Below are 25,551 nucleotides of genomic sequence, written 5' to 3'. Positions count from 1 at the left end.
CAGTAATCAGGTTTTTTTAATTATTTTCATTTTAATCAAAGTTATAGCACATGATACCAGATATATCTTTACAGTATTTAATTCCCAGACAAATTATTAACATTTTATTGTCCATCTCTTATTTTGATCTTTAGACCGGATGTAACATCCCTGAAAAAGGGAGGAGTAATACTTGCATAGAGTGAGTTTGGTGACTATTCATGGTAAGTTGTCTAGAGCAGTGGTTCTCAGTTGGTGTTGCTTTGGAATCCACCATCTCTCACAGAGTAACATAGTGTGAACCACATCAGTCACGTTTTCTTGATGAATCAACTTGCACCACTTTATATTGACCTGAGGTTTTATTTGTGTTTTTAAATTGTTTCGATCAACAAGTCAATATTCAACCCTGCAAAGTCAGCAGAATGGAAATGACTAGAAATACATCTGTGTAATTGTATCTATTACATATAATAACGCATCAATATTGACTTTTTATCGTTACAATTAAAATAAAACATAAAAAGTAACTTTTCAGATAGATAAAGCTTTTAAAAACTTAAGATATTAATAGTCATGGCTTAGACCCGAGTGACCACAGTCATTTCAAGCCTATTTCTAAGCTCCCATTTCTTGTCCAAGATCTTGGAGAAGGTGTTGTCTGAGCAGCTGCATTTGTTACTGGATCAGAGCGACATCCATGAGAAGTTTCAGTCTGGCTTCTGCAAACCTCACTCTACGGAGAAAGCCTTACTGAAAGTGTCCAGTGACATCATGACGTTCTGGTTCTCTTGGATCTGTCCTCAGCCTTTGACACAGTTGATCACCAGATCCTGCTGAGAAGACTGAGGGATGAAGTGGGACTGTCTGGGTCTGTGTTACCGTGGTTCTCGTCATACCTTTCTGGTCGCAGTTTAGGTGTATCTGCCAATCAAATGAGGTCTGAATCATCGGAAATGTTGTGTGGAGTCCCTCAAGTTTCTGTTTTGGGTCCTTTATCATTTTTGCTGTACTTGATTCCCCTGGGTAAATCATTCAGAGATTTCCTTATCTCTTTATCACATTTTTGCTGATGACATCCAGCTCTACTGCTCTTTTGATCCAACTGAGCCCCAGAGGCTGAACAGCTTATTCAATTGTTTGCTAGAAATCAAACAATGTCTGAGTGAAAACACTTTTGAAGCTAAATGTGGACAAAACTGAAGCTCTGGTGATTGCTCATGATGATACGATTCCAGGGTTGAGTCAGTAATTGGTTAACTTAGGTCAGTCTGTCAAAGTGAGCCTGAGAAACCTGGGTGTTGTATTTGACAAGGACGGGTTTCTAGAACAGCACTGGAAAAAACTTGCCCAAAACGTTTTCCTTCAACTGAGAAAAATCTCTAAACTTGGGAAAATGTTGTCACAACATAATCTGGAGCTTGTAGTCTCGTGTCTAAACAAGAAGTAGCTGTCTCGCCTGCATTTAATACAACACTCTTCAGCGAAAATTCTACTGATGGTTCCTGAACACGATTCCGGACCAGAGGAGAGAAATCCTTCCAGGCTGTTGCTCCTAAGCTTTGAAACAATCTTCCTCTGTGTTTGATGGATCTACTGACTCCTTCAAGAAACATCTGTGACCCTGGTCTAGAAAGGCACTTTACAAATAACTTTTACTTAATTACTTTACTTACTTGTATATGAAACCCAGAGTTAAGTGTGCCAAAATCATTGGGCACTTCCTGTTTAAAAAATGATAATAAAGTATTTCATTTATTTTGTCCAGGAAAAGGTTTAGTGAAAGCATCTCCAAAACCACAACTTAATATAAATACATTTTAGTTGTTGTTATATGTAGTTATTTAGTTATCTGTACGGTGTCTTTAGATAACTTTGTCCTGATGAATAGCCTTAAGGGACCGTCTTAATGACCATTGATGTCCTCATGTGATCCATTATGGAACAGAAAATCTTGCCCTCAAATTAAAAGTCTGTGGAGGGACTGGTGTAAATAACAATGACAACGAATAATTTCTTCTCTAACACGTGAGAAACCCTTCTCATCCTCACGCCTGGCCCGATAATCTTAATCAAACCAGCTATTCTTCTCTGAAAAGACCTTGCTGGCAATGTGTTCACCCATGGGAGGCCCACGCTGGAATCTCGTCATTGGTATGTGACACTGGGGTTGTAATGAAATTCATCGCTCTGCTCTGTCGGCCAAGTCGCACAGCGGGAGTTCTGCAAGGAAATGGAATCAGTTTGGGTCGAGCCTTGCAATGTATTTCAAAAGGTAAAAACACACTGAACCTATTGATAAGGGTGTGTGGAGCAGGGGTGGGGTTTGATCCGACAAAAGTCCAGAATGTTTCTCTTCCTTCTTCTGCAGCTGCAGCTCCAACAGATTATAAATGAGAAACAAAATTGACCATAAAGTTAGAAAACACAAATAAAAGTCCTCAATGTTCCATGTATTATATTTAATGGAAGGTTCGGTTGACAAAATGTGCAAGTCAGTAAATCAAACTTCCTCGTTTGTGTTCAACGATCAGTTGTTTTCATTGATAACACATTTGTCACACGGGTACTAAAAGGCATGAATGTGGGGAAAAAAAAAAAGAAGAGGCTTTTGGAAATCTTCCTTATCTTAGCTTTACAGACATTAGCTCTATGTCTTCAAGGTCTGAGGGAATTACAAGTTGTCCTAAGTTGTTCTACTTCAGGTCTCCTCTTGTAGACTGAGCTCCTCATTTTATGTCTTAAGGTACCTAGGAGTTGGTTGTTAGTTCTTGGCGACCATACACTCTCACGAGTTGCATCTAAAAAAAATACGAGCGGGTCAATTTGCTAAACTCTGATTAGTCAGCATGCCAAAGCCACATGTAGCATCACCATAAACAAATTGAAAATATTTATATAAGGGTTGATCAAGCCTTTACCTATTACAATGCCAACAAAGAAACGGTATAATTGAATTAGAATGTGTAAGAATGGATGAAGAATGAGAAAGAGTAGGGGGGCAGCCAAGTGGAAGTTGGGCAAGGGTCCATCATCCCATTTTTGGCTACGTGATAGTGATAAGCAAGTGTACACAAGTACAAAAGGGAGGGCAGAGAAAAAAAGATTCTTAAAATGACTCAATCCAGAATAATTTAAAGTATTACTCAAATGTTTTGTCTCGTCCTGGATTAAACTCACAAAGTCTCCAAGATGTCGACTGAGTTTGCCAATGTCGTTTTTGCCTTCATTGCTGAGGTCCATATGACTTAACTCTCTAGTGGTGATTTTTAAATCATAAACAGATTTTTCTGAAGCAATTCTGTTTTTTTTCTTCAGCTTTTCTCTCTTTGTTGTTGCTTCTCAACGTGAAGTCATGCCATCAGACCATTTTCCTTTCTGCCTGAATGTAAATCAATACTTCCATCCCGATTGTTGCTATGTTTACAGTCGGCTGATGAACAAATGTAGTAGTTCAGACTAAATGATTCAATATAGTTGATGAGTCACGAATTTTCCTTTCAGCTCTGTCCGAAAGTCATACGGGAGACAAAAATACTCTGTTCTTTTTCTGAGATGATACTGGAAGATAGATTGATAGACACACACCTTGTCCCAACACACTCACACTATCAGTCAGAAAAAAGATTTGTAAGTTGTTGAGAGTTTGCAGCAAAGCGAGTTTTTTATCCTGCACCGGTACGTGTTAAACTTGGAACCAGCAGGGAGTGTGGCTGTTTTGAATGTTCCACTCGGAGTATGTGTTTACTGGCTGAGAATCGGATGACGTTTAGTGGAGGAAGAAGCTTGTATGAAACTGCGACACGCTTGTGCCTAGACTCTGAGAATTGACATTTCCTATCACAGAGCAGTCACTTTATATCTCAAGCAACTAAGGGACATGAGACCTCAAATACCCCAGACTTCCTATCCTATTGCCCTTTTGCCATCCAAATAAATAACCAGACACTCGCACATCTTTTGTTCATCCACCCAGGCTAACTAGTTTGGAATCTGGACTGAAAACAGAGGATTTAACTTTAACTATCCGCAACTCTTCTTAGGGAATACTGAAAACTAAAACCAGGACATTCTTCTTTAGAATTCAGCCAAACTTCTCAACAATTCCTGCCCTTTCTTTATCCAAAATAATTTATAAAAGCGTGTACCAGATGTGTACATTTCATGTTTTTCTCCAATCATGACCCAACTTTTTTTCTGGGCCAAAGAAAAAAAAAAGCTACGAAAACGCTACCTTTCCATCTAGGTGTTAAAAAACGTGCAACCCTCTCTTTTAGGGGAAACTTTGGTATTGCTAGGTCTTAGTTATTTGTATTGTTGATTATTACTGTGTGAAATATGTTTTGTTTCGACAAAAAGATCGGCTTTTCTCCAAAGTAAAATTAGCTTGTGGCTCTTGAAACGTCAAGACGCATGTTTGAGTCAAGTTTTTTTTTAAACTAAACCTGTAAACTATTTAAAATTAGTCAAACACAAACTCTATACGATATATTTTTTCCATTTTTATCTAGAGGTTATAAAAAAAAAAACTTCTTCATTTTCTACTCAACATTATGTCTAAGGGTCCAATAGTTGGGATTATTTTTAGAATAAACTGTTCCGTTTTAGAGTTATAGGCATTATAACTTCTGCTACAAACGATCTTAAACTATAGTGATTTAGATGCTTAGAGGCTAAAATACAAGATGGACTGTACAGACGATCAGTATGGAGATATATGGATGTTTTTAAGTGCGTCTTTTTGGAGAAAGATGAAGACAAAGAACACTGAGTGCCATTGGCTTAATACAAATAGGAAAAAATGTTTTGTCTATAACTATAAAGGAACATATTACTCTGAAAATAATCCCAACCCTTACTGGACATGAGGGTGGGTAGAAAATTATTGAAGTTTGAATTTTGGATTAACTAACATTTACTCAACTATATGAATGATGAAATATAACAGATCCAATCAGAGACTTGTACAAGTGTCCTTCCCAGACACCTTGGCCTTAACACAAGAACTTTGAGATAATTGTGAGCCAACATCATCTCAATAAAATACAAGCTTTGTCTTATCGCAGAAGAGTAATTATGACCCTCATGACCAGTGACAAATAAATGCTGATAATATGCATAAATTCTAGTCTCAGTGTTGGCAGAAAAGCGAGTATTCCCCCCGTCCGTCTCACTGAATCCCAGTCCCAGTTACCAAGGAATATTAGTCGGATAAAGGTCACCAGAGGATTTATTTAATGAACTGTGAACTACAGGACACCTTGAAACCAAACTTTCAAGTCCACTGAACCCCAACAGGGGACTGTTGAGATGAAAGCAGACTTGCGATGAAAGCTGGATCAGGCCAAAAAAGAGGGAAGATAAGAATGCAGATTATTCTTGTTTTTAATCTGACTCCCAAATTTACACAACACCAACCCTTTGGAAAATTTTGAAACAAAAACATTTCAAACACAGATTTATAAATCCATAACGATTGTACAACCTTTTGATGCGCATTATTTAACGCAGTCCTGAACATTACGACAGAGTTAACATGTCGTTCTACAAAACTGCTGCCTCTTTTTGTCCCCTGTGGAACATCAAAAAGGGAATAATAGTTGTCAATAACATGTTTCTACGTCATACTAAACCTGCAATGTATACAAAAAAGTGTTACTAAGGTCACATCACAAGTATACAATATTAATTGAAATTCAATCCTGAGGTTGGAAATGGGATGATATTGGTCTCTTCTACAGACTGAAGCAAAATCTCTTGACCAAACTACATCATACTTCTAACATTATTTATAAAAGTGTGTACCAGATGTGTTTTGAGACATGTTCGGCTCTGATCCAGAAGAATAAACGGAGCCAAAGAACATATACTGTACAAGGACGTCCAGCAAAAGCAAAAAAAGCAAGTCACATGAGAAAACATACTCATTTCAACATTCCTTTCAATGTTCCAAGCGTTTCCTGATACACCCTCTTTTTCAGAGTCATCTCAGGCCACATCCATGGTTCTTCCCCGAGTCTTGATCCAACTTCTGAAACTCTAGTGAAGTTTCGGGACGAAATTCCATGTTGTGTGTAATTACAATTTTGCGCAACATCAATGTCATGATTGTGCATCTGCCTCTGTAGTAGAAGGTCTCTCGTGAATCCACAAGCGTTTCCAACAGCAGTCTCTTGCTGACAGCATACGCGTGATTGTTCCTTATCAGACAGTTTTCCAGATTAAAATCACTCCACTTAATCATTTTCCGGGGGTTCCCTCGCCGTTTCGCAAGGGTTTCATCTCGTTTGACGCTTTGTTCAAATGTTCCGATGTTGGATCAAACTTCAACTCGGTGTCATGGTCGTTGAGGGGCTTGCAGAGCGCGACAAACCGCTGTGGGGACAAAAATAAAAGAGTCTTCACCAGCTAGAATTAGAAGACATGCAAAGGTGCTACAAAGGGGACACGATTGTCGACACTGACCTCTCGTATCGTGCCTTTTCCTTTCGACATCTTGAAGAGCACAAACAGCGGGATGATGGAGAGCGAGATCGAGGCGATGAACCAGCCCAGGATGTTCGCCCAGAGCGGGTAGACGTACGTGTTGCTGAACTTTAGTGGCGAGTACTTGACAATGGAGAAGGCGAATGTTCCCTGTAGAGAGGCACAAAAAGGTTTAAAATTCAATCATTTCCTTTGAGTTTTCTGTTGGCTATTTACGTCAAATGGTTAGCAGGAAGTGAAATAACATTATCTATGATGTTGAGCCTTTCTCTTGAGAATATTATGACTTTTAAAGACTTTTCTTGTCCTAATAAAAATGTTGAGGTTTCAGATAATCAAATATTCAGCAACAGATTTAGAAGGATAGCGTTTCCGTTGTAAATGCTAGCGATTTGTTTAGTTTGTTATTCATTCTTTTGTTTTGAAAACAGCCGGAAAACTGGTTTAGATCCGTTCAATTGTTTAAAGATGAAAGGCAATTACATTTCTTGTGACGAGAAATGGCCGCCTGTTAAAGAGAGACAGTTCCGTAAAGAGTTGTTCCTAAGAATTATTTTCTACAACGTATATTAGTTACGGTGGAGTCATTGTCTCCAACTTTTCAACCCTTTCAACTATTGCTTTTGCTGTGTCTAAATGTAGTTCCATGGAGTCAATCGCAGAAAACTGAAGACATTGCTATTGTAATTTATAACAGTTTTCATTTTGTTTAAAATATCTTGAATAAAGAGTGTGATTCTTGTTTTGTAAGGATTTAGCTTACACCAAAGGCAACAAGAAGCCACATGTTTAAAATAATGCAAAAAAAAAGTTCATTTTGGCACAGAAATTGGCATCGAAGAAATAATGCCTATAATATATTTTTTAAAGTTCATTTTTGGACAAACGCAAGAATCAAATTGTACAGTATATCTAGATGTGTAATACTTACAATGCAGATGGCAGGAGTGATGTAACTCCAGCAGTACTTCATTAGCGGATTAGGACGGTAACCAATCATGTTCGTGATGTCGTCATAGAAACGATCCACCCCTTTTAAAAGACCAGAATTTTACTTTTTATTTCAGTCAAATGTAAATATAGTTAAAGCATCCGTGACTCACCGTAGACCCAGGCAATGCTGACTGACTGGCAGAAGGAGAGCAGGATCAAAGTGGTTCCGCTACAGACGTGATGGTCCAACAGCTGCAGCATATATAGACCTCCCTACGATAACAACATGAGTGACCAGAGGACTTCACCGTTTTTAGGTTTCTTGCCCGATACCTCTGTGACCAGCAGAAATCCCAGAATGCAGGTGGTGCAGCTAAAAATCAGCAGGACAATCTGCCGTCGATACCCTTGATTCATGTAATCAGGAAACAAATCCACCAACGACGTCATGAGACACTCGATACCAACGAACTGCGGAAGAATAGAAAGATTGTAAGCGTGAGATTTCACACAAGACGAGGTCTGTTGTTCTGAGTTGTTACCTGGCTGTCTAGGCCCAGGAGAATGATCATGACGAAGAAGCACACAGACCAAACTTGTGGCATCGGCATCATGGCTACGGCTCGTGGGTATACTATGAACGCCAGCCCTGGTCCTGCAGGAATGAGCAGCGCATTGAAAAAAAAGGTTACATAACTTTTCACTGTAATGCGAGTTAATTTAACCAAAGATTTAAGGAAGGCTTTCAGGAAGTATGGGTGGGGGGCTAAGGGACAAGATATACAAAAAGAATCTCCAGGAGGATAAAAAGTGAAGATTTTAGTTAAGCTCTTCACCTCAAACTCAAGTTTAAAATTTCAACCTAATTCAGTAGCGTGTGAATATACAAAGGACTCTTTTTGTTTTCCGTTGTTTGCCTACTTAGCCATTTTCATCACACCCTGTAAATCACAACCTAGACAAAAGATTAATTCCCTAAGAACCGACGAATATTGTTTGAGCATATTGTCAATATGCTTATACTTTACGCATAAAGCTGTTTCTGATTCTGATTCTAAAATGGTGATGCACACCTGTCATCCAGGTGTAAAGAGACCTTACAAGAGTCACGACTCCATTTTCCGAAACAACCTTAATGGTTATGTCACAGTGGAGCCTGGACCTCCACTGTGACAGTTACATGTTCACTTTGTAAAAAGTTCATGAATATCGCTTAAATTTGAGAAACAATGAAATGAAAACCCTGCTTCTAGTTGAATGCCTGTATTTGTATTTCAACTGTGTATCATTTAAGCTAGTTTTTGTGGCCTTTGATTGAATTCAGCTTCCCCACTTTTACGAGCGCTCACCGGATTCAGCGACTTCAGCGATATCTACTCCTTGTTCTAACGTCATGAAACCCAATACGGAGAAGATGGCGAAGCCTGCTACGATACTGGTGGCGCTGTTCAGTAAGCACAAGTAGAAACAGTCCCTGAAAGAGAGAAGAAGTCAGAAAAATCTGTGACTTTCAATCTTTGTTCACTCAAGCTTACCTGTAGCAGTCATTGTTAAAGGTGTTGTAACTCCCGAGGGAGGTGAGGAAGCTGAGGCCGATGGCGTACGAGAAGAAGATCTGAGTTCCGGCGTCCATCCACACCTGTCCACAGAACATGGGTTCATATTCCTCAGGGTTGATCTGGGATTTAAGATGCTACCTGTGGATCGGACAGACGACTGATATCGGGGTAGATATAGAACAGGATTCCATCCATGGCACCCGGCAGAGTGACACCACGGATCAGCAACGCAAACAGCATCACATAGGGGAACGTGGCGGTGAAAAAGGCAGCCTGGAATAAAAGGAAGAAAGTGTTAAAGTCTTGTATGTAGCAGAAAAAAAACAAAATATAGATTTTTAGATACAAAGTTTTGACAAGAAAGTCCATCAAAGCACGGCCAACTAGAGATACATGTTTAACATGGATTCAAATTATTCAGCCTATGGACCACGTCTATCTTTCAATATGATTCACAGGTCACATGGTAGAATGCCACCACAGATCAGCAATGCAAACTGCATCACTTAGGGGTTTTTGGCGGTGAAAAAGGCAGCCCGTAATCAACCATGAAATCTGTTTAAGTCCTTTATGTTGCATGTCAATCACATTATGTCCAAACGGCTTAACGGTCTTAACACTCAGAGCACAAAAACAAAGTAGTATTCTAGGAGGTATTTCTAAGCCACTCTTGTCCTTGTTGTTGAGTTCGTTGGACCAATGTGTCCCAGAATGCTTTGGCAATGAAAACACAAACAGCTATCATGCTCATCTGAATTTGTGGTTCAACATTTCGATCTTAGTTGATCCATCTGTTTATACATGTATGTCTTACACTTGTCAGTGTAAGCAACAACTCTTTCTTTCCCAGAGTCTTGGAAGGAATCACTTGCAACATTTCTTGATGGTTCTGAAGTCTGGATCTGACTTGACAACAATGTTGACAAGTATTTTTTTTAAATATGTTTTATTATTGGTCCAAGTCCTCCGGCGGTTAAGCATCATATTTCATATCGTCACATAACAGAATCCTATGCCCAGATTCCTCTCCATCCTCCTGGGTTTTAAACCTAAATGTGGCACCTGGGGCCACGTCTCACACAACATTATTTTATTTTTCTCCGATGCTAGCACACCTTAACAGGATGTACCAAAAGTTTTCCTGTGAGAGCCGTGGTTTACAACTTGAAAGAGCTGATCCTAATCCCAGATGATTGGTTTTCACAGAAAAGCAATGCGAAGCACTCTTCTTTCTACGCCTATCCCGTCTGGGGTTGCCACTGTCAGTAAGACAAGACAAAGTTGAACAAAACTTCTTGGACCAACATTGTCCCGTAGTCCCTAACATTGTCTTCTGTTTTTTATTCTAAATAAGCTGTTCCTCTGATATACACCATTTAAGCCTGATTTCCCTATATCTACAAATTACAAACTCCTGCTGTTGTATCTCAAGGAACATTATGTATTAGGAAATTAATTCAACTTTTTGAGGCAAAATGAAAACCGTTCTTAATATTACAGAACAATCAATTCCTGGACACAATCCTTGCTTTAAATCTGTACAAATGGATCGTGTGTTACTGGACTGAGCCAAGAAGAGCTAGTCAAGGATAATCAACTCGTATAGCGATGATAACTTTGCATCATTTTTGCCTCTACTTACTGATGAATAATTCACTGAACATTTTTTTCTTTCCCTTATTTATTCATTTTTCTTCTTTTTTGAAAAAAAATTCTGTCACCAGTTTGTCACAGGTGGTTGTTATATGTTTTGTTCTGCAAAAGTAAATAAATAGTGAAAAGAAGAAGAAAAACACCTGCATACTCTCGCTTCCCTTCCCCTCCATTTGCAACATAACAGTCATAAATCACCCCTGACAAAGGTGAACTGTCCCGTCCTGCACTTTACTCTTCTCTAAACGTATTCATTCATCCATTCATTTTCTACCACTGATCGGCAATTCAGGTGACGGTTTATGTCCGGGCACACAGGGACATGCAACTATTCACAAACACATACGTTTTTGGACTGGAGTTCCCGGAGTAAACCCACGCAAAAACAACCAGAAGAACATACAAACTTCACACGGAAAGGCCACACGTTGCCTCAAGCTGACAGCGGGACCACAATGTTGGGCTGCAAGGTGGTCGGGAAACCGTAGCCCCCACACCAGTGTTTGCCTAAACCAAACTATCTGCTGAAAAAATAAAAATAAAAAGTATTTTCGTACCTTCCCAGTGGACTTGATCCCTTTCCAGACACAGAAGTAGCACAGGATCCAGGCCAGAACCAGACACAGGGCTAACTCCCACCTCAAGCTTCCCACATCCTCAATACCGGAGGAGATGTTCAGAACCCGGCGCCTGAAGGAGCGTGAGGAGCATTGGGTCGAAGGCAATAACAGGCGAGATAAAATGTGATGTGATAAAAGGACAGCCACTTACTGCCAGAACTCCACCACGGGGAGAGTGCTGTTCTGTTTATATTCCAGGCTCATGCTCAAGTTGGGGTTGCTGAAGTCCACGCATGAGTCTGTCGTGGCAGAATGATGCTTTAGCAGTTACAAGCAAACGCCTGCAACTATACTGGGAGGGCCGACCGGAGGTTCTACCTGTATTCCAATAGTTTCCACAGGAAGCCCAGGGAAGTTCTGAGCTGAAGGACATGAAGAGGTAGAAGAAGGCCCAGGCGATGATGATGATGTAGGATGTGGCGCCGAAGGAAATGATTAAGTGGCTGGCATAGCCCATCCCTTAAACAATCAGCAGAACCATGGAAACAGAAGACACAACTTTAGAACAGCATCATCATGACCTTAAGGAGCATTCAGAGAATATCGAATCAACTTTTTTTTAAAGGGTTATTGTATAGTATTACACACACCTGACAGGTGAGGGCGCTGCAGGTGGATTGGCAGTGGAAAGACATTATGCAATTGATCCTCACATTTCCTGCCAGGAATTCTTGGGAAATGTTTTTTTTATTTTAACCAATATTTCCTGTTGTGAGGGAAGCTGGACCAGCCCACGCATCATGGAGAGTTTCATGTGGATCTACGGAGGATTCTGACGTCTTTTTTTTCTCAATGATAAATGTTTGAATAAAACAGATCCCCTCAGATTGTGTGACTGTTTTTTGTTGTTCCTAACAGCTTCCCCATGTTACACACATTTAGCTGGGTTTTTTTTTATCCCCATCAATTGTTTTGTAATTAGAAATCTATACACTTTTTAGGCATTTATTTTGCAATAACTATTTTAGTCACTATAATTAAGTTTTTGTTTCAACTGTAATGTTAAGTTTAATACTTTTTAAACTGAATGGAAGCTAGCTGTTCCTTTTTTATTTTAAAGATCAATAATGGATCTTTTTTTAAATAAAAATGTTTTTGAATACATACTGATTTACAATGCAACCTTTTTTAAATCTTTTTTTTTCAAAGGAGTGGCACTGATAATGGAGTTAACCCAGATTACTTTCAGACAGAATGGTGGGATGTTATTTAGCCTAAGTAAGTGGAGGTTAACATGTATTTGGTTATGTATTACTGCTGACATTAACCTCTTCTAAATTAATACTATATATAAAAAATACACCGGAATTCAATAAAACAGTTGCTTTGATGATTATTTTTAAATTCACTTTTTCTAAAGATCTCAAAGGTCTACATTAAACTTGTATTATTTACTTATAAATATGTCACACGGTAAAAACACGCTGATGCGTTGAAAGACGCTCGGAAATCTTCAGTCACAACTTAAACGTCATTAAACTATGTCCGACGATATATATCCAACAAAAACATTACTTTTTGTAAAAAGATACTGATGATACCCTGTCATCTACTTCTACCTCACAACTATTTAGTACTACCTCGCAACTATTTAAAATAGTTATGGTTTTTATTAACGGGACTTTCTAACGCATCTGACCTCGCAGCTGGTTCTGTTCACGTATTTGTTTCAGTTTCAATCTTTTTAGAAATGATAAACAGGAAGGATTTGTGGTTTGAATATCGATTGAAAGTACCTTCAAAAAGAGGACAGATCTTCCTCCAGCACGTTATCCCGCCCTGCCCTGTGAACTGTCCCAGAGCAGTCTCCAGGAAGAACAGGGGGATCCCGCAGGTGCACATGAACAAGAAGTACGGGATGAAGAAAACCCCTGTGAGGGTCGTATTTCATTTTTGAATTTTTGACAAATTGAATTAACTTTTTAATTTAGTTAAAAAAAAATAAAAATAAAAATTGAAATATATATATATATATAAATATATAATGAAAATAACAAACCTCCGCCGTTTCTGTAGCACAGGTAGGGGAACCTCCAAATATTTCCAGGTCCGATTATGGCCCCCATCACCGTCAAGATGAACTCTGCCTTGGACCCCCATGTCCCTCGGTCCCTCTGCTTGCCTCCGTCCGGTACAGCGACCGTGAAGGCAACATTCTTCTCACCCATGACTTCAGCTCAGTCGGTCTGGTTGCTACTCAGTCTTGGGCAGAACTTTTAACTTGGAGGTGAGCTGGGGGGGGCTTGTTTGTAGGCGGTCCTAGAAGGGGTAAAACAGATAGACTTTAAAGGTCTTCATGAAATTGAAGATAACCAGTGCACCTGTGTTGCCATCATTACGGTAAATGTCTTCCCAATTTAGACATAAACCTGTTATTTCTAGGTGTTATGTAATAAGATAATTTCCCAGTTTGCTGGGATTGGCTCCTGCCTTCGCAACCTCAATAAGCGAATTAAAAAATCATTGTTTTCCTAAACTGTTTTATCAAATTGATCGCAAGTATTCCGTTTTAAACGTCCCTGGCTTCTTATCACAATCGTAGAAACCAGCACCACAGTATGTTCTCAGACTTTGATTTCTTAGAAGCCAACATCAGCCGATTCAATGAACCTCAAAGAATCCTCGTCATAGTAAATCTTATTAGTGGTGCAATTTTTTTTATTATTTCCAGGAATCCGTTGAAGACTAATGCCACTCATGAAATCTTCACATTCCTACTTGGACTTCTACCAATATTAAGCCCCTAAAGGATATTATTAGTTTAGGTATTTTCATCATCATTAGTTAATAATGAATTACACTGTTGTGTTTGTGGTTTCACTCATTGAGGGTCAAAATGACTTCTGGGCGTTAAACCACACTTTGAAAGAGAACCATTTGTCTGGTTGACTAAATGGTAGATTGAAAGCAAACACATTGAGAAATGATTGGTTCAGAAAATATTAAACTCGGTTTTAAAATGTTTTTAATGTGAATATACCGTATATTTGAGCGTTTTTTTTCCCCGCCATTCTGACAGAAACATGAGTGTTTTTATCTCTGACATCAAACTGAGAATTGTTCCAGCTACTTCTTCAAGTATTTCAATAATGTTACATGACATTGATATGTTCTATGACATTGATGGTTATATCTACATCAGCATGCAAAATATATTTTTGCAACCTCAAGACCACATGCACACTCGTCGGCGTCTTGGATCAGGCCGATGGCGTCTGTAGACTTCAGGAGGTTGACAGCAGTGTGTTCAGAGGTGCAGTCGTTGGCGTAGGTCGTCGAAAAATAATTTATGACCCCCTTGGGATATTTGGATTAACATTTTGGTGCCAATCAACTTATGATGAACTCCTGTCACCCGCCCTGCTGGTACACTAGGTGTTATAATGATTGATGACAACGGTCCCCTTAGGGGACATTCTGGAATGTGTCATTTAAACTTTATAGAGTTTTTGTAATGAGAAAATATCGTAACATGTTATCCTCGTAAACACAACCATCTTCGAACAGGTCTTTACAAGAGGTAAAATATGTTTAGAGCATCCTTGAATGACTTTGAGTTGGATTTTTACCAAAGTGATTTGTGCTTACAGAGAACCAAATACAAGTTGAGGCCTTTTGGAAACAGAACTTTCCTACGTTTTAAATTGTTTTCTATCGTATCGAACATTTAACCCACTTTCCTTCTCACACATCTCTTAAATACATTTGATTCTCATTCAGGGTACAAACAGAACAAAAACACTAATCTTGACATATACACAACTACAATTACAAAATATTACTATAGGAAATAAATGGAGTGAGCAAGTGACTGATACAGGAAAGTGTTTTTGTTCTTCTAAGAACTACACATCTGATATGTAATAATGACATAGCTAACGTTAGACATTTTTTTGCTCTCTCATTAAATCACAAACCTCTTTGTCGCCTCCTGTAAGTGGAATATTACAAAAAACTCATTTTAGACCTCTGTGCTGTAGGACTGGAGGCTTAGTTGTTAATTTTCTTATCTGGCAGCTGAAACGGAGCCTCAGTGTAATTTATGTCAAACGTTATTCACACACCTCTTAAATACATTTAAGGTAAGGTAAGGTAAGGTAAGGTAAAACTTTATTGATCCCTCAGGAGGTCTCCTTTGGGAAATTGGGAATTTGATTGTCATTGGGGGTACAAACAGAACAAAAACACTAATCTTGACATCTAACTATGCACAACTATACAAAATATTAGTCAAACATTTATGTTCAACTGGGGGAAAAAATGGAGTTTTAAAACAAAAATATTCCTTAAGAGAAAGAGGATTATTTTAGATATCTAGAAGTTAGAGACTATAACCCAGAAATAAGCCAATATTTTAAAATGTAACATCTGTATCGTTACACTAACATCCTCAGAAGACGCGTATGAATGTTAAATTCAACAGTTGTAACAAGAATTGGAAGCAAACTTTCGATGCCTCAACATCCGTGATGAGACAAGAAACTTAAAAATAGAAAAAGTCAATCATATTAAAAAAATCATATTTTGCGTAGTGTCAGTATATGGTGCTACAAAAAGTTTAACAAAGGTTTAGAGTGAAATTACTGATCCAGTAACAAAACCATAATGGACATAGTTTAGAATTTTAGAATTGGGCAGTGGTCAGTACCGGACATGAATGGAGTGAGCATAAGTGACTGATACAGGAAAGTGTTTTTGTTCTAGGCTAAAAGAACTACACTTCTGATATGTAATAATGACACAACTATGGTTAAACTAACTGTTAAAAATGAAAATGTGAATGAATTCTAACACATTATAGTAAAAAATTGTGTCATAGTGTAACACATGTCTCAGCAGGGGGGATGGTAAGGTCTCTTCAAAGGATCCCGCTCTGCTCCGCTGATGACTCGGTGTCATCAGTGACGTCATCGGTGCTGAACGTGGGACTTTTGAATGTTCGCTCCATTACAAATAAATCCTTTTCTCTGAATGATCACTTCACAAGAGAAAAATTGGATTTATTAGGTCTTTCTGAGACTTGGCAGAGAGAGAAAGAGTTTATCCATCTGAACGAACTCTGTCCAGTAGGGAGCGCTGTCCTGGGGAAGCCTCACCTATCTGGTCGTCAGGGAGGTTTGACTGTTGTTTTTAGAGAGAGTTGTTCTTGCAAAGTGATTCAGACACAGGAATTCACTTCTTTTGAGTCTCAGATGATCTTGGTTGGTTCTAGACCTTTCTATTTTGTTTCAGTCTACCACCCACCTGTTCCTGCGGCGGTGTTCAAGACTTTAGGGACTTCTTATCATCCATTATTCAAATGGAATCTGTTCTTATTCTTGGATACTTTATTCTTCAAATTGATGACACCACATCTTGCTCTGCTAAAGAACGTTTAACTTTAACAGAAGCCTTTTATTTAGTGGAACATGTATCTGAACCCACTCATCAAAAAGGCCACATTTTAGACTTAGTTTTTACTCTTGGCCTGGACATTTCTAACGTATCTGTAAATGATGTAAATCTGAGTTTTTCATTCTCTTGTCTTATTTAACCTGAACTTCATCCCTGAACCTAATCCCTTGAAAGTTAGGTCTCAGAGGCGTCTCATCTCAGCCGATACTGCAGACAGTTTTTCTGTTATGTTTGACCCTCTTTCCTTTGATGACTGCCTTAACGTGGACAGTTTGATTCAATGTTTCACTGATCATTGTGTTGAAATACTGGATCTATTGGCACCTGTTAAATCGAACTTGAAAATTCAGAAAAAAACGTGTCCCTGGACAAATGATCTCCTGAGTCTGAAGAGACTTTATCGAAAGACTGAGCGTCTCTGGAAGTCCATTAAACTTGAGGTGCACGGACTTCACCTCAGGGATCTGATGTCTATATACAATGAGATGGTGGAAACTGCCAGATCTGAAAACATCAGGAAACTGGTAGCAGCTAATAAGAAAAAACCCAAAGTGTTGTTCGACACAATTAATTATCTCGTGTCTCCTGCTTATCAAATCACACCTGTCTTCTGTGAAGCTGACAGCAATGCATTGTTGAGATTTTTCATCGAGAAAAATAGAATATCTCTCCTCTTTGTGTGGAACCCCTGGTGTTACTGAGCCTGTCTCCACCTCGTGGTCTTGCTTCAGTGCTGTATCTCTGGGTGATATTTCAGCACTGGTGAATAAGATGAAACCCTCCTATTGCCTCCATGTAGGCTTTTCATCAAAGTGTTTGATCTAAGGTAAGGTAAGGTAAGGTAGAACTTTATTGATCCCTCAGGATCTGTGTTATCTTGATCTTTTTAGTATATCATTTTTAGTATTCTTTTGATCCTTAAAGTGCTTTTTGACCCTGGTCTAGAAAAGCGCTCTATAAATATAAATTACTTACTTACTTACTTATTTTAAAGTAAAAGGTATGTTAACCTTGTTTTTTTATCGTAATGACAAAACAACTAAAGAGAAACACAACAACGGGTTAAGAAAAGTTATCAATGAACATTCTCGCTAGTTCATGAACCACACCCACGAACATGTGCACTCACCAATCAAAGACTAGCATACTTGCAACTCATGCAACAGAGTTGTGTGTAGAAGTTCAAATCCTCTTAAAGCGGTACGTGATCATTTCATTATAAAAAAAAAAAATTGCTCAATAAAATCAATTGATTCAGTGAAATCTTATCACACTGATGCAATACTTTTCAAAGAATGTTTCTTTTTAAATTGATTTAAATGGATTCAAAGCTTATAAAGCACCATAATATCCCTATGATGTCAGTGAAGAGATCGTACTTGCTCCAACATGATTTCCAGCTTTTTAAATTCCTTGTATAAATATTCCTGATAAAATTTTGTTTTCAATGGCTTTATTCAAATATCCTACAAACTCTCTAGAGTGGGAATGTCCGGGTAAATAGTAGGCTAGTGTCCTGTAGAGTTGACCCATCTTGTCTTCTTGTCTTGGTTGAAAAAAAAAATTCTAACCAGAGAGTGAAACTTACGAACTTACTAACTTACTTACTACTACTTAACTACTGCAGGTAAAAGTATTCTACAGTCTCCGCATCAGTAGTGTGGGGATTTTGTGTTCCGATGAACCGACCCCTCCACAGTCTCATACGTGGTAGTGGAAAATGAAGGACAGACACATGGATGAGTTTAAGAAAAATGCTTGTTTAGTGAATTATGCAAAAGTCGGAGACAAACTTACGTGAACACAGGCGCTAGCAAGCAGAGAGATCTATCGCAGACGTCTTCGAATGCCAGAACCCAAAGATCTCACAAAATGGTGGATCTTTTATAGTATACATTTTCAGGTTAACGCCTCTAGTCAATTGTACATGTAGGATTGGTCAGTAACTGTAAACACTTGATTCTAAGATGGCCGCCGCACGTGGTCGTCGTGGAAATTCACCAAATGTTGTTGTCTTCTAGAGAGAGTCTATTCCCAGCGACTTGCTGGCCTGTTGTGTCTTTCAGAGTGAGTTCTCAAACAGGTTCCCACAGACCTGCTGGGAATCTGGGATTGTTTCATCTTTCTCATCTAGATTAAATCTAGATGATTGATTACAGTTAAGTTGTCATTTCCTTACAGTGGCCTCCAGACAGTTGTGGTGCAACTGACCGGGGTGGTAGACTTGACACCCGTATCATTTCTCCTCTGTGAACTTGCGCAGAGTGCAAGAGATGAAATACGATGGTCTTCACGGCCTTTAGCAGGACATCCGGCATTCAACCATCCACCTCCTCTTTTGGCGAAGCAGGAAGGGTCTCAGGGTTCTCCCTCAACAAGGATTGGGTTGAGAGGAGCATCCGCAGTCTGAACATTTTTATCAGTCACATTAGAGTTCCTGGAGGGTTGTTTGTGAATAAAGAGTCTCTGGTTTCATAGTGGTGAGAGACCAGGCTGAAACATAGGCGATCTTTCTCTCGGTTGACACAGGGCCCAAATAGTTAGGCTTTTAAGGTATGTTAAGGGATGTGGAAATCCAACACATTTTTACCCCTATGACTCTTTTACAATCCTGCTTTGGTGAAAATGAGATACATGAACATTGAAATCCTTTAATGGTTGAAGCTAAAAGTCCTCAAAGACAGTTTTGTGACTGAAACATGTGTTTGGATCAGTCAAATGATTCTATAAAAAAACTGGTTTGTTTTTAACACATAACAGCTCCATAAACATTTTTTTGATGACTACCTCCTTCTATTCTCTGACATGACGAAGCATCGTTACACTTCTAATATCCTCAATCAGTGTCAAACAATTGTTGTTCCTTAAGTGGGATGAAAAAATCTCGTAAAATATTTCACACACTACTAGGTCAGGCCTAGTTTGTGCACTCTTAAGCACACACTATTGTGAGTTAATTAATAATTAATAATTAAATTTGAACCATGTAAAGCCTAACACAATGGGGGAAAAAATAATGGTTTACAAAGTTTTCACATCTTTATCTGTGCAATGACTTACGATTGCTCTTCATTGAAATTTCAGCACCATCAGCTTTTAACAGTGACTAAGGGGCTAAAAAGTTTTGAGTGGAGCTAAACTTCTTCTTCTTCTGGACAAATGAAAACATCTTGTGGAAAAAAAGAATCCTTGAAACTTCAAACATTTTTTCATGGATCTCCTTCATTTAAGAACAGTAGTTACAAGGACAGGTGATGTTTGCATGGCTTCTGTAAAGTTGCCTTAGGTTAACAAATTGATAGTTGTCTTTATTTCTTCAAAATAAAACTGAATCAGTGGTTCATATTTTCAGTGAAGTTTAAACTCATTTCTATCTTAAGCATTGACAATAATTTTGAATGACGAACTGAGAACAACAACAAAAAAAGAACCAAAGTATGTTAAACGCTTGAACCCAATATCATTTATGACTGCAAGCATTTTTCTGCTTCAAGTAATGAGGGTTTTTTTGACTCTCAGGAATTTGTAAGAGGAACACAACACATTGACCTTGAAGGATAACAACTTGAACTAGAAGAGACAGAAGTGTGTGTCTTGGTCCTTGACACTGAAAAACAGTTACAATCATAGCCTTGATAAACATTTGAAATGTTTCCATCATCGTGTTCAGAAAACCATTAAAATTGACATACAGTTATTGTCGTGAACAACATTTTAATACAGAAACCGGAAGAAAAATTAAATCTCTTTGTTAAAGTTGAGAATGTTTATTGATAACTTTTCTTAACCCGTTGTTGTGTTTCTCTTTAGTTGTTTTGTCTTTACGATAAAAAAAACAAACAAGGTTAATATACTTTTTACAGTAAAGTCTGCATTATTCAAGATTTGTGGTCATAGCTTGTAGAAGAAAAAGTATACGAGCAATTTTGTAGTAAAACAACAGAAAAGACAAAACATAACACAGCACATTTAATTGTTGTAAGGAAATATTTACAATTGCAAATTCTTGGAACAACAGCTATAAAAACTTTAACTTTAACAATTCTTAAACCAATACAGTATCATTATAACAACACATAAAACATGTGTTTCAATTTAAAACTCATGAATGATTATCAAACAATTCATTCTACTTTTACATGGAATTAACCTCCATTAAGTCTATAACATTTATCTAAAAATGAAAATTTGGTTTCCTAATTTCTATTCTCATGATACAACGTGGGTTGTGTTTTAAGCTTTTAACATAAGATTCTGCAACACGGGAGAACATGGAATTCTGCCCAACAATGAGCCTAATGTGTAAGAATTCATTTACATTTTCATTTTTAACAATTAGTTTAACGTTAGCTGTGTCATTATTACATATCAGATCTGTAGTTATTTTAGCCTAGAACAAAAATACGTTCCTGTATCAGTCACTTATGCTCACTCCATTCATGTCCGATACTGACCACTGCCCAATTCTAAAATTCTAAACTATGTTCATGATGGTTTTGTTACTGGATTAGTAATTTCATTTAAATTTAATTTACTTTGGTAGCACCATAAACTGACACTACACACACTTTCATTTTACTTTTTCTATTTTTAAGTTTCTTATCTCATCACGGATGTTGAGGCATCCAAAGTTAGCTTCCAATTCTTGTTAAAACTGTTGGATTTCACATTTATTTGCTTCTTCTGAGGATGTTAGTGTAACACTACAGATGTTACATTTTAAAATATTGTCTTATTTCTCGGTTATAGTCTCTAACGTCTAGATATCTAAAATAATCCTCTTTCTCTTAAAGAATATTTTTTATTTAATACTTGGAACTCTATTTTTACCCCCCAGTTGAACATAAATGTTTGACTAATATTTTGTATAGTTGTGTATAGTTAGATGTCAAGATAAGTGTTTTTATTCTGTTTGTACCCTGAATGAAAATAAAATGTATTTAAGAGGTGTGTGAATTAGAAAGGTGGAAAAGGTTTTTACAATATTTTAAGAAGTTGACAACTGGTTTGGTATTTGGCCTTCAAAAAGAAAACACAGAGTTGTACTCTGTAAGAACAAATGTATTCATGTTTCACGAAGGCTACGTTTCAGCTGTTAGATAAGATAATTATGACTCCAGTCCTACCAGTTTGACCGAAATTACCCTGGGAACTATACATTTTCTGTTTTTTTATTTGTAACAGGACAGAGGTCTAAAAGGATTTTTTTTTTTTTATATCGTGAGGGTAAAATTCGACAGGAGGCGACAAAGAGGTTTGTGATTTTATGAGAGAGTAAAAAAGTTTAACCTTAGGTGTGTCATTATTACATATCAGATGTCACTTAGTTAGTGTAACACTACAGATGTTACATTTTAAAATATTGGCTTATTTCTCGGTTATAGTAGTATATTTTTGTTTCAATACTTGGAACTCCATTTTTTTTCCCAGTTAAACAAAATGTTTGACTAATATTTTGTAGAGGTGTGTATAGTTTGATGTCAAGATTTGTGTTTTTGTTCAGTTTGTACCCTGAATGAAATGTATTTAAGAGGTGTGTGAATAGGAAAAAGTTGTTACAATATTGTAAGGGGATTCAAATGTTACCTACCTGAGAAAACAGTTTAAAACATTAGAAGGTTCTATTTCCAAAAGGCCTCAAACTGGAGGTCATACGTTTTTGACGGATAACCCCCCCCCTCTATAAATAGACTACCTTGAATGATTGACCTACAATGTATATTATCTTGTGATGTCGATTTATTTTTCACTTCCAGTAGAGACCTGTTCGAAGATGGTTGTGTAATGAGGATACAATGTGAAGGGATTGTTTCTTTACAACAATTTTTTCTATTATAAGTTTCAAGTTCCACATTCCAGAGTGCTAGTGGGACGGACCAATGAACATGGGGGTCATTAATCCTTATGAAAATTGGTGTACCAGGGGGCGGGGCTTAGGTGGAGGAGGGGTCATCATAAATTGACTGGTATGAGGGGTCAAAGGGTTTTCAAGATGATTAAAGCTTGTGTAGAACCCTTATGTAATCCACTGACCTGTTGGAGCAGGGGTCGAGCTGCGGACTTCAGGTGATTCAACACCAGTCTCTCGAAGATCTTCATGATCACAGACAAGTTTGGAGGTCTTTGGCCAGGTCTATTTTGGCCTTGTGCGGAGGTGGGCTTCCTGAAATTGGTCAGGTCTTGGAGGGCTTTCCACACTGAAGCAGGGTCGTTGGGTGCAAATTCGTTTTTCAAACTTCTCAGAGTAACACCTCTTGGCTGCTCGGATCACTTTGTTCAGTCGGGGTCCCGGTCCTGTACGTCTCCTCCTTGATCCTGCGGAGCTGGCGCAGCTCGGTGTTGAACCAAGGCTTGTTGTCATTGTATGTCCTGACGTGGGTCTTGGTTGGCATCCACAGACACATATTCTCGCAGAAGTTGATATAAGCTGTCACTGCGTCTGTCACATCATCCAAGTTGTCATTGGAAGCTTCAAAAACATTCCAGTAATTTTCGGGCAAAGCATTCTTGTAGTTCCTGCTTCGCTTCGTTGGTCCAATTCTTCACTGTTTTTTCTACAGGTTTAGCTGTTTTACGCTTGTGCCTGTAGAACGGGATGTTCTTGGGACAGCGTGGTACGCTCCTTTAATTGTTGTGTAGCAGTGGTCCAGTGTGTTTTTGTCTCTGGTTGGACGGCTGATATTTTGTTTGAACTGAAGATATATCCTCAATTGATCCATATACAGTATGTATATTCATTGATGGGTTGAATATATGTCCTCATTTTGTGTACTCAATTGTTAACATTGATGATGTTGTCTTTTATTCAGAGCTCAAACATCTTCTTGTATTTTGTCTGTCGACTTTTGTCTTTTAAAGGTTCAGGGTTCAAGGGTTCAGGGTTCTAGGGCTCTGGGCATCTATTTCCTAAATTTTATGGACCTTGACGCCATTGTGTCAAAAGTGCTGACTGTGAAAGACATATGTATTGGGAAAAAAAGAATGTAAGCCTTGTTGAGATAAGAAACGTTTACGACTCTTAAAATGTCAAGACACAGAATTTAGGGTCTACAGACCTGGTTTGAGATAGAAGTGTGAAGGAAGACTGAAGATTCTTTGTTTAGGTCGGTGTTCAGGTCAAACAACAATCTGTTGTTCATAATGGAGTCAGATTTTGCAAAACATCCCAAACCCCGAGTTTGTAATTGTATACTCAACTTACTTCACGTGTTTTGGGAGCGTCTAGAGGTCTTTAAAAGAAAGGACGTGCTAAAAGATTAGCTGCCACTCTCTGGAAGAATCAGGTGGGTGAACCAGGATGTCGGACAGAGACTGGACCGAGCTCGGAACTTCTGGTATTTCTGAATAATTTGCATTCTTTCTTAACTGTTGTATTTAAGGTCTTGTAAGGCCTACTTTTGTAATCATTTTTCCCTATTAATACTGTTTTAATTCTAAAATGTTACTCTTCCTTGGATCAAACGAATGCGCAGAACTCATTAGACAGGAAAGAGAATTGAGTTTGCCTCAGAACTTTGGCAGTTTGTGGGTTAATCTAGCTCTGTTTTAGTCTCCCATGAAAACAAATAATGTCTGGTGTTTACTTTTCATGTTATGAGTATTTGCTCACCGAGGATTTGTAGGAAACCTTCCGGGTTTGTTTAGAAAGTTGGTAAAGTGACCAAGGATGACTCACTGATTTTAACCAGTTTGTCTCTGCTGTAGTTGACGAGGTTTGCACGGAAACAAACAAAGACAAAGCTCAAAAGAAACCAAATTCCTACGGAGCGTCGCGCCGAGCCTGCCATCTGCGGCGCCACTTTGAGGATAGTCATGCGCCATCTTGAGAATAGTGATTTCATCAAATAGCGGAGAATATAGCGGAGGTAACAGCATCTCCAGCACCCGTCAAAACAAAAAACGAAAGGAAGTTATATTAAGACTTACATTATCTTGAATGAATATTTATTTAGAAGTCAAGTAAGTGCATTCCTTAAGCAAGAAGAAATCTCAAAAAACGTATTAGTCGTAAGTGTCATTAATGTATCTTCAAGCGTAATCTAGTGATAGAATAAATAACCAAATTTTCCTGTGGCGGTAGAACCTGCACAGGGTCCTTTTCAGGATATATGGTTATATATCCTCTACCTGCATCTTTGTCTTGTTTAAGAATCTTCATTAAGAATCCACACATTCTTTTACATGATTGGTACAACCAAACACTTTATCATCATTGTAAATACTTCTGTGTGTGTTATATATATATATATATATATAAATGTGTGTCAGAAATCCCACCAATACAAAGCTTTGTATGTTCACTTGATGATTCGAGAATGACGCCTCCAACATTCTAAGCTCTGATTGACTGACATACCTGAATAACTGATCAAAGTATTACGGCAGCAAGAGAGGAAAATATTTTATAACTAAACCAATTTATCTTCCTTATTTTCGGATTCGTTTCTAAGACATTCCCTACACGGGTAATAATGGACACTTTTGCCACCAGGGACAGAATGGTTGACAAATATAGACGTTGAGTAGACATCATCATTTCCCCATGTTCCCAATCTACCTGTGTATGTTTTTGGACTGTGGGAGGAAACCGGAGTGCCCAGAGTAAACCCGCGCAACACGGGAGAACATGGAAATTAAAGGTCACAAGTTCACAAAGGCGATCATGCTAACCACCGAGAACTTGTGCTGTGATCTTCTTAGCCTCCTAAGAGTGGCTCCTTCCAACAGCTTGGTGCTCACAGTGATGGAGGTTCCTGTCTGGCGTGACATCAACCGCTCAGCAGGAGATCCTAATGTCGAGTCTCTGCAGGAGATCCTAATGTCAACATTGTTAGAGAAGAGGGTGTTTGGCGGGCCAAGAAATGCGAAGTGTCTTTCAAGTTTAGAAAGTATAGTCGATGTCAAGTCTTATTTCAAAACATCATGAA

General features: G+C 38.3%; 1 protein-coding gene across 1 annotated transcript; it reads right to left on the bottom strand.

Moving 5' to 3' along the window:
* Positions 1–5,191: 5,191 nt before the first annotated feature.
* Positions 5,192–13,405, bottom strand: LOC148066407 (sodium- and chloride-dependent GABA transporter 2-like). Its single transcript, XM_087806669.1, has 14 exons — positions 13,230–13,405; positions 12,967–13,101; positions 11,549–11,689; positions 11,382–11,469; positions 11,168–11,300; positions 9,096–9,230; positions 8,934–9,037; positions 8,748–8,872; positions 7,941–8,053; positions 7,732–7,869; positions 7,569–7,671; positions 7,397–7,497; positions 6,445–6,615; positions 5,192–6,354 (listed from the first exon to the last, which is right to left on the bottom strand). Exons 1-14 carry the CDS (start codon positions 13,396–13,398, stop codon positions 6,220–6,222), a joined length of 1,791 nt encoding a protein of 596 aa, XP_087662795.1. The 5' UTR covers positions 13,399–13,405; the 3' UTR covers positions 5,192–6,219.
* Positions 13,406–25,551: the final 12,146 nt, after the last annotated feature.

Source organism: Callionymus lyra, chromosome 14 (genome assembly GCF_982586985.1).
Source record: "Callionymus lyra chromosome 14, fCalLyr1.hap1.1, whole genome shotgun sequence".
Classification (NCBI taxonomy): domain Eukaryota; kingdom Metazoa; phylum Chordata; class Actinopteri; order Syngnathiformes; family Callionymidae; genus Callionymus; species Callionymus lyra.
This window is presented reverse-complemented; position numbering and strand designations above follow the sequence as displayed.

Excerpts from the sequence above, each read along its gene's own strand:
- LOC148066407 (XM_087806669.1), bottom strand. The coding sequence starts at position 13,398 with ATGGGTGAGAAGAATGTTGCCTTCACGGTCGCTGTACCGGACGGAGGC. Across the intron at positions 6,616-7,396 it reads TCACTCCTGCCATCTGCATT|GGAACATTCGCCTTCTCCAT; the intron begins GTAAGTATTACA and ends GCCTCTCTACAG. Across the intron at positions 6,355-6,444 it reads GAAAAGGCACGATACGAGAG|CGGTTTGTCGCGCTCTGCAA; the intron begins GTCAGTGTCGAC and ends TTGTCCCCACAG.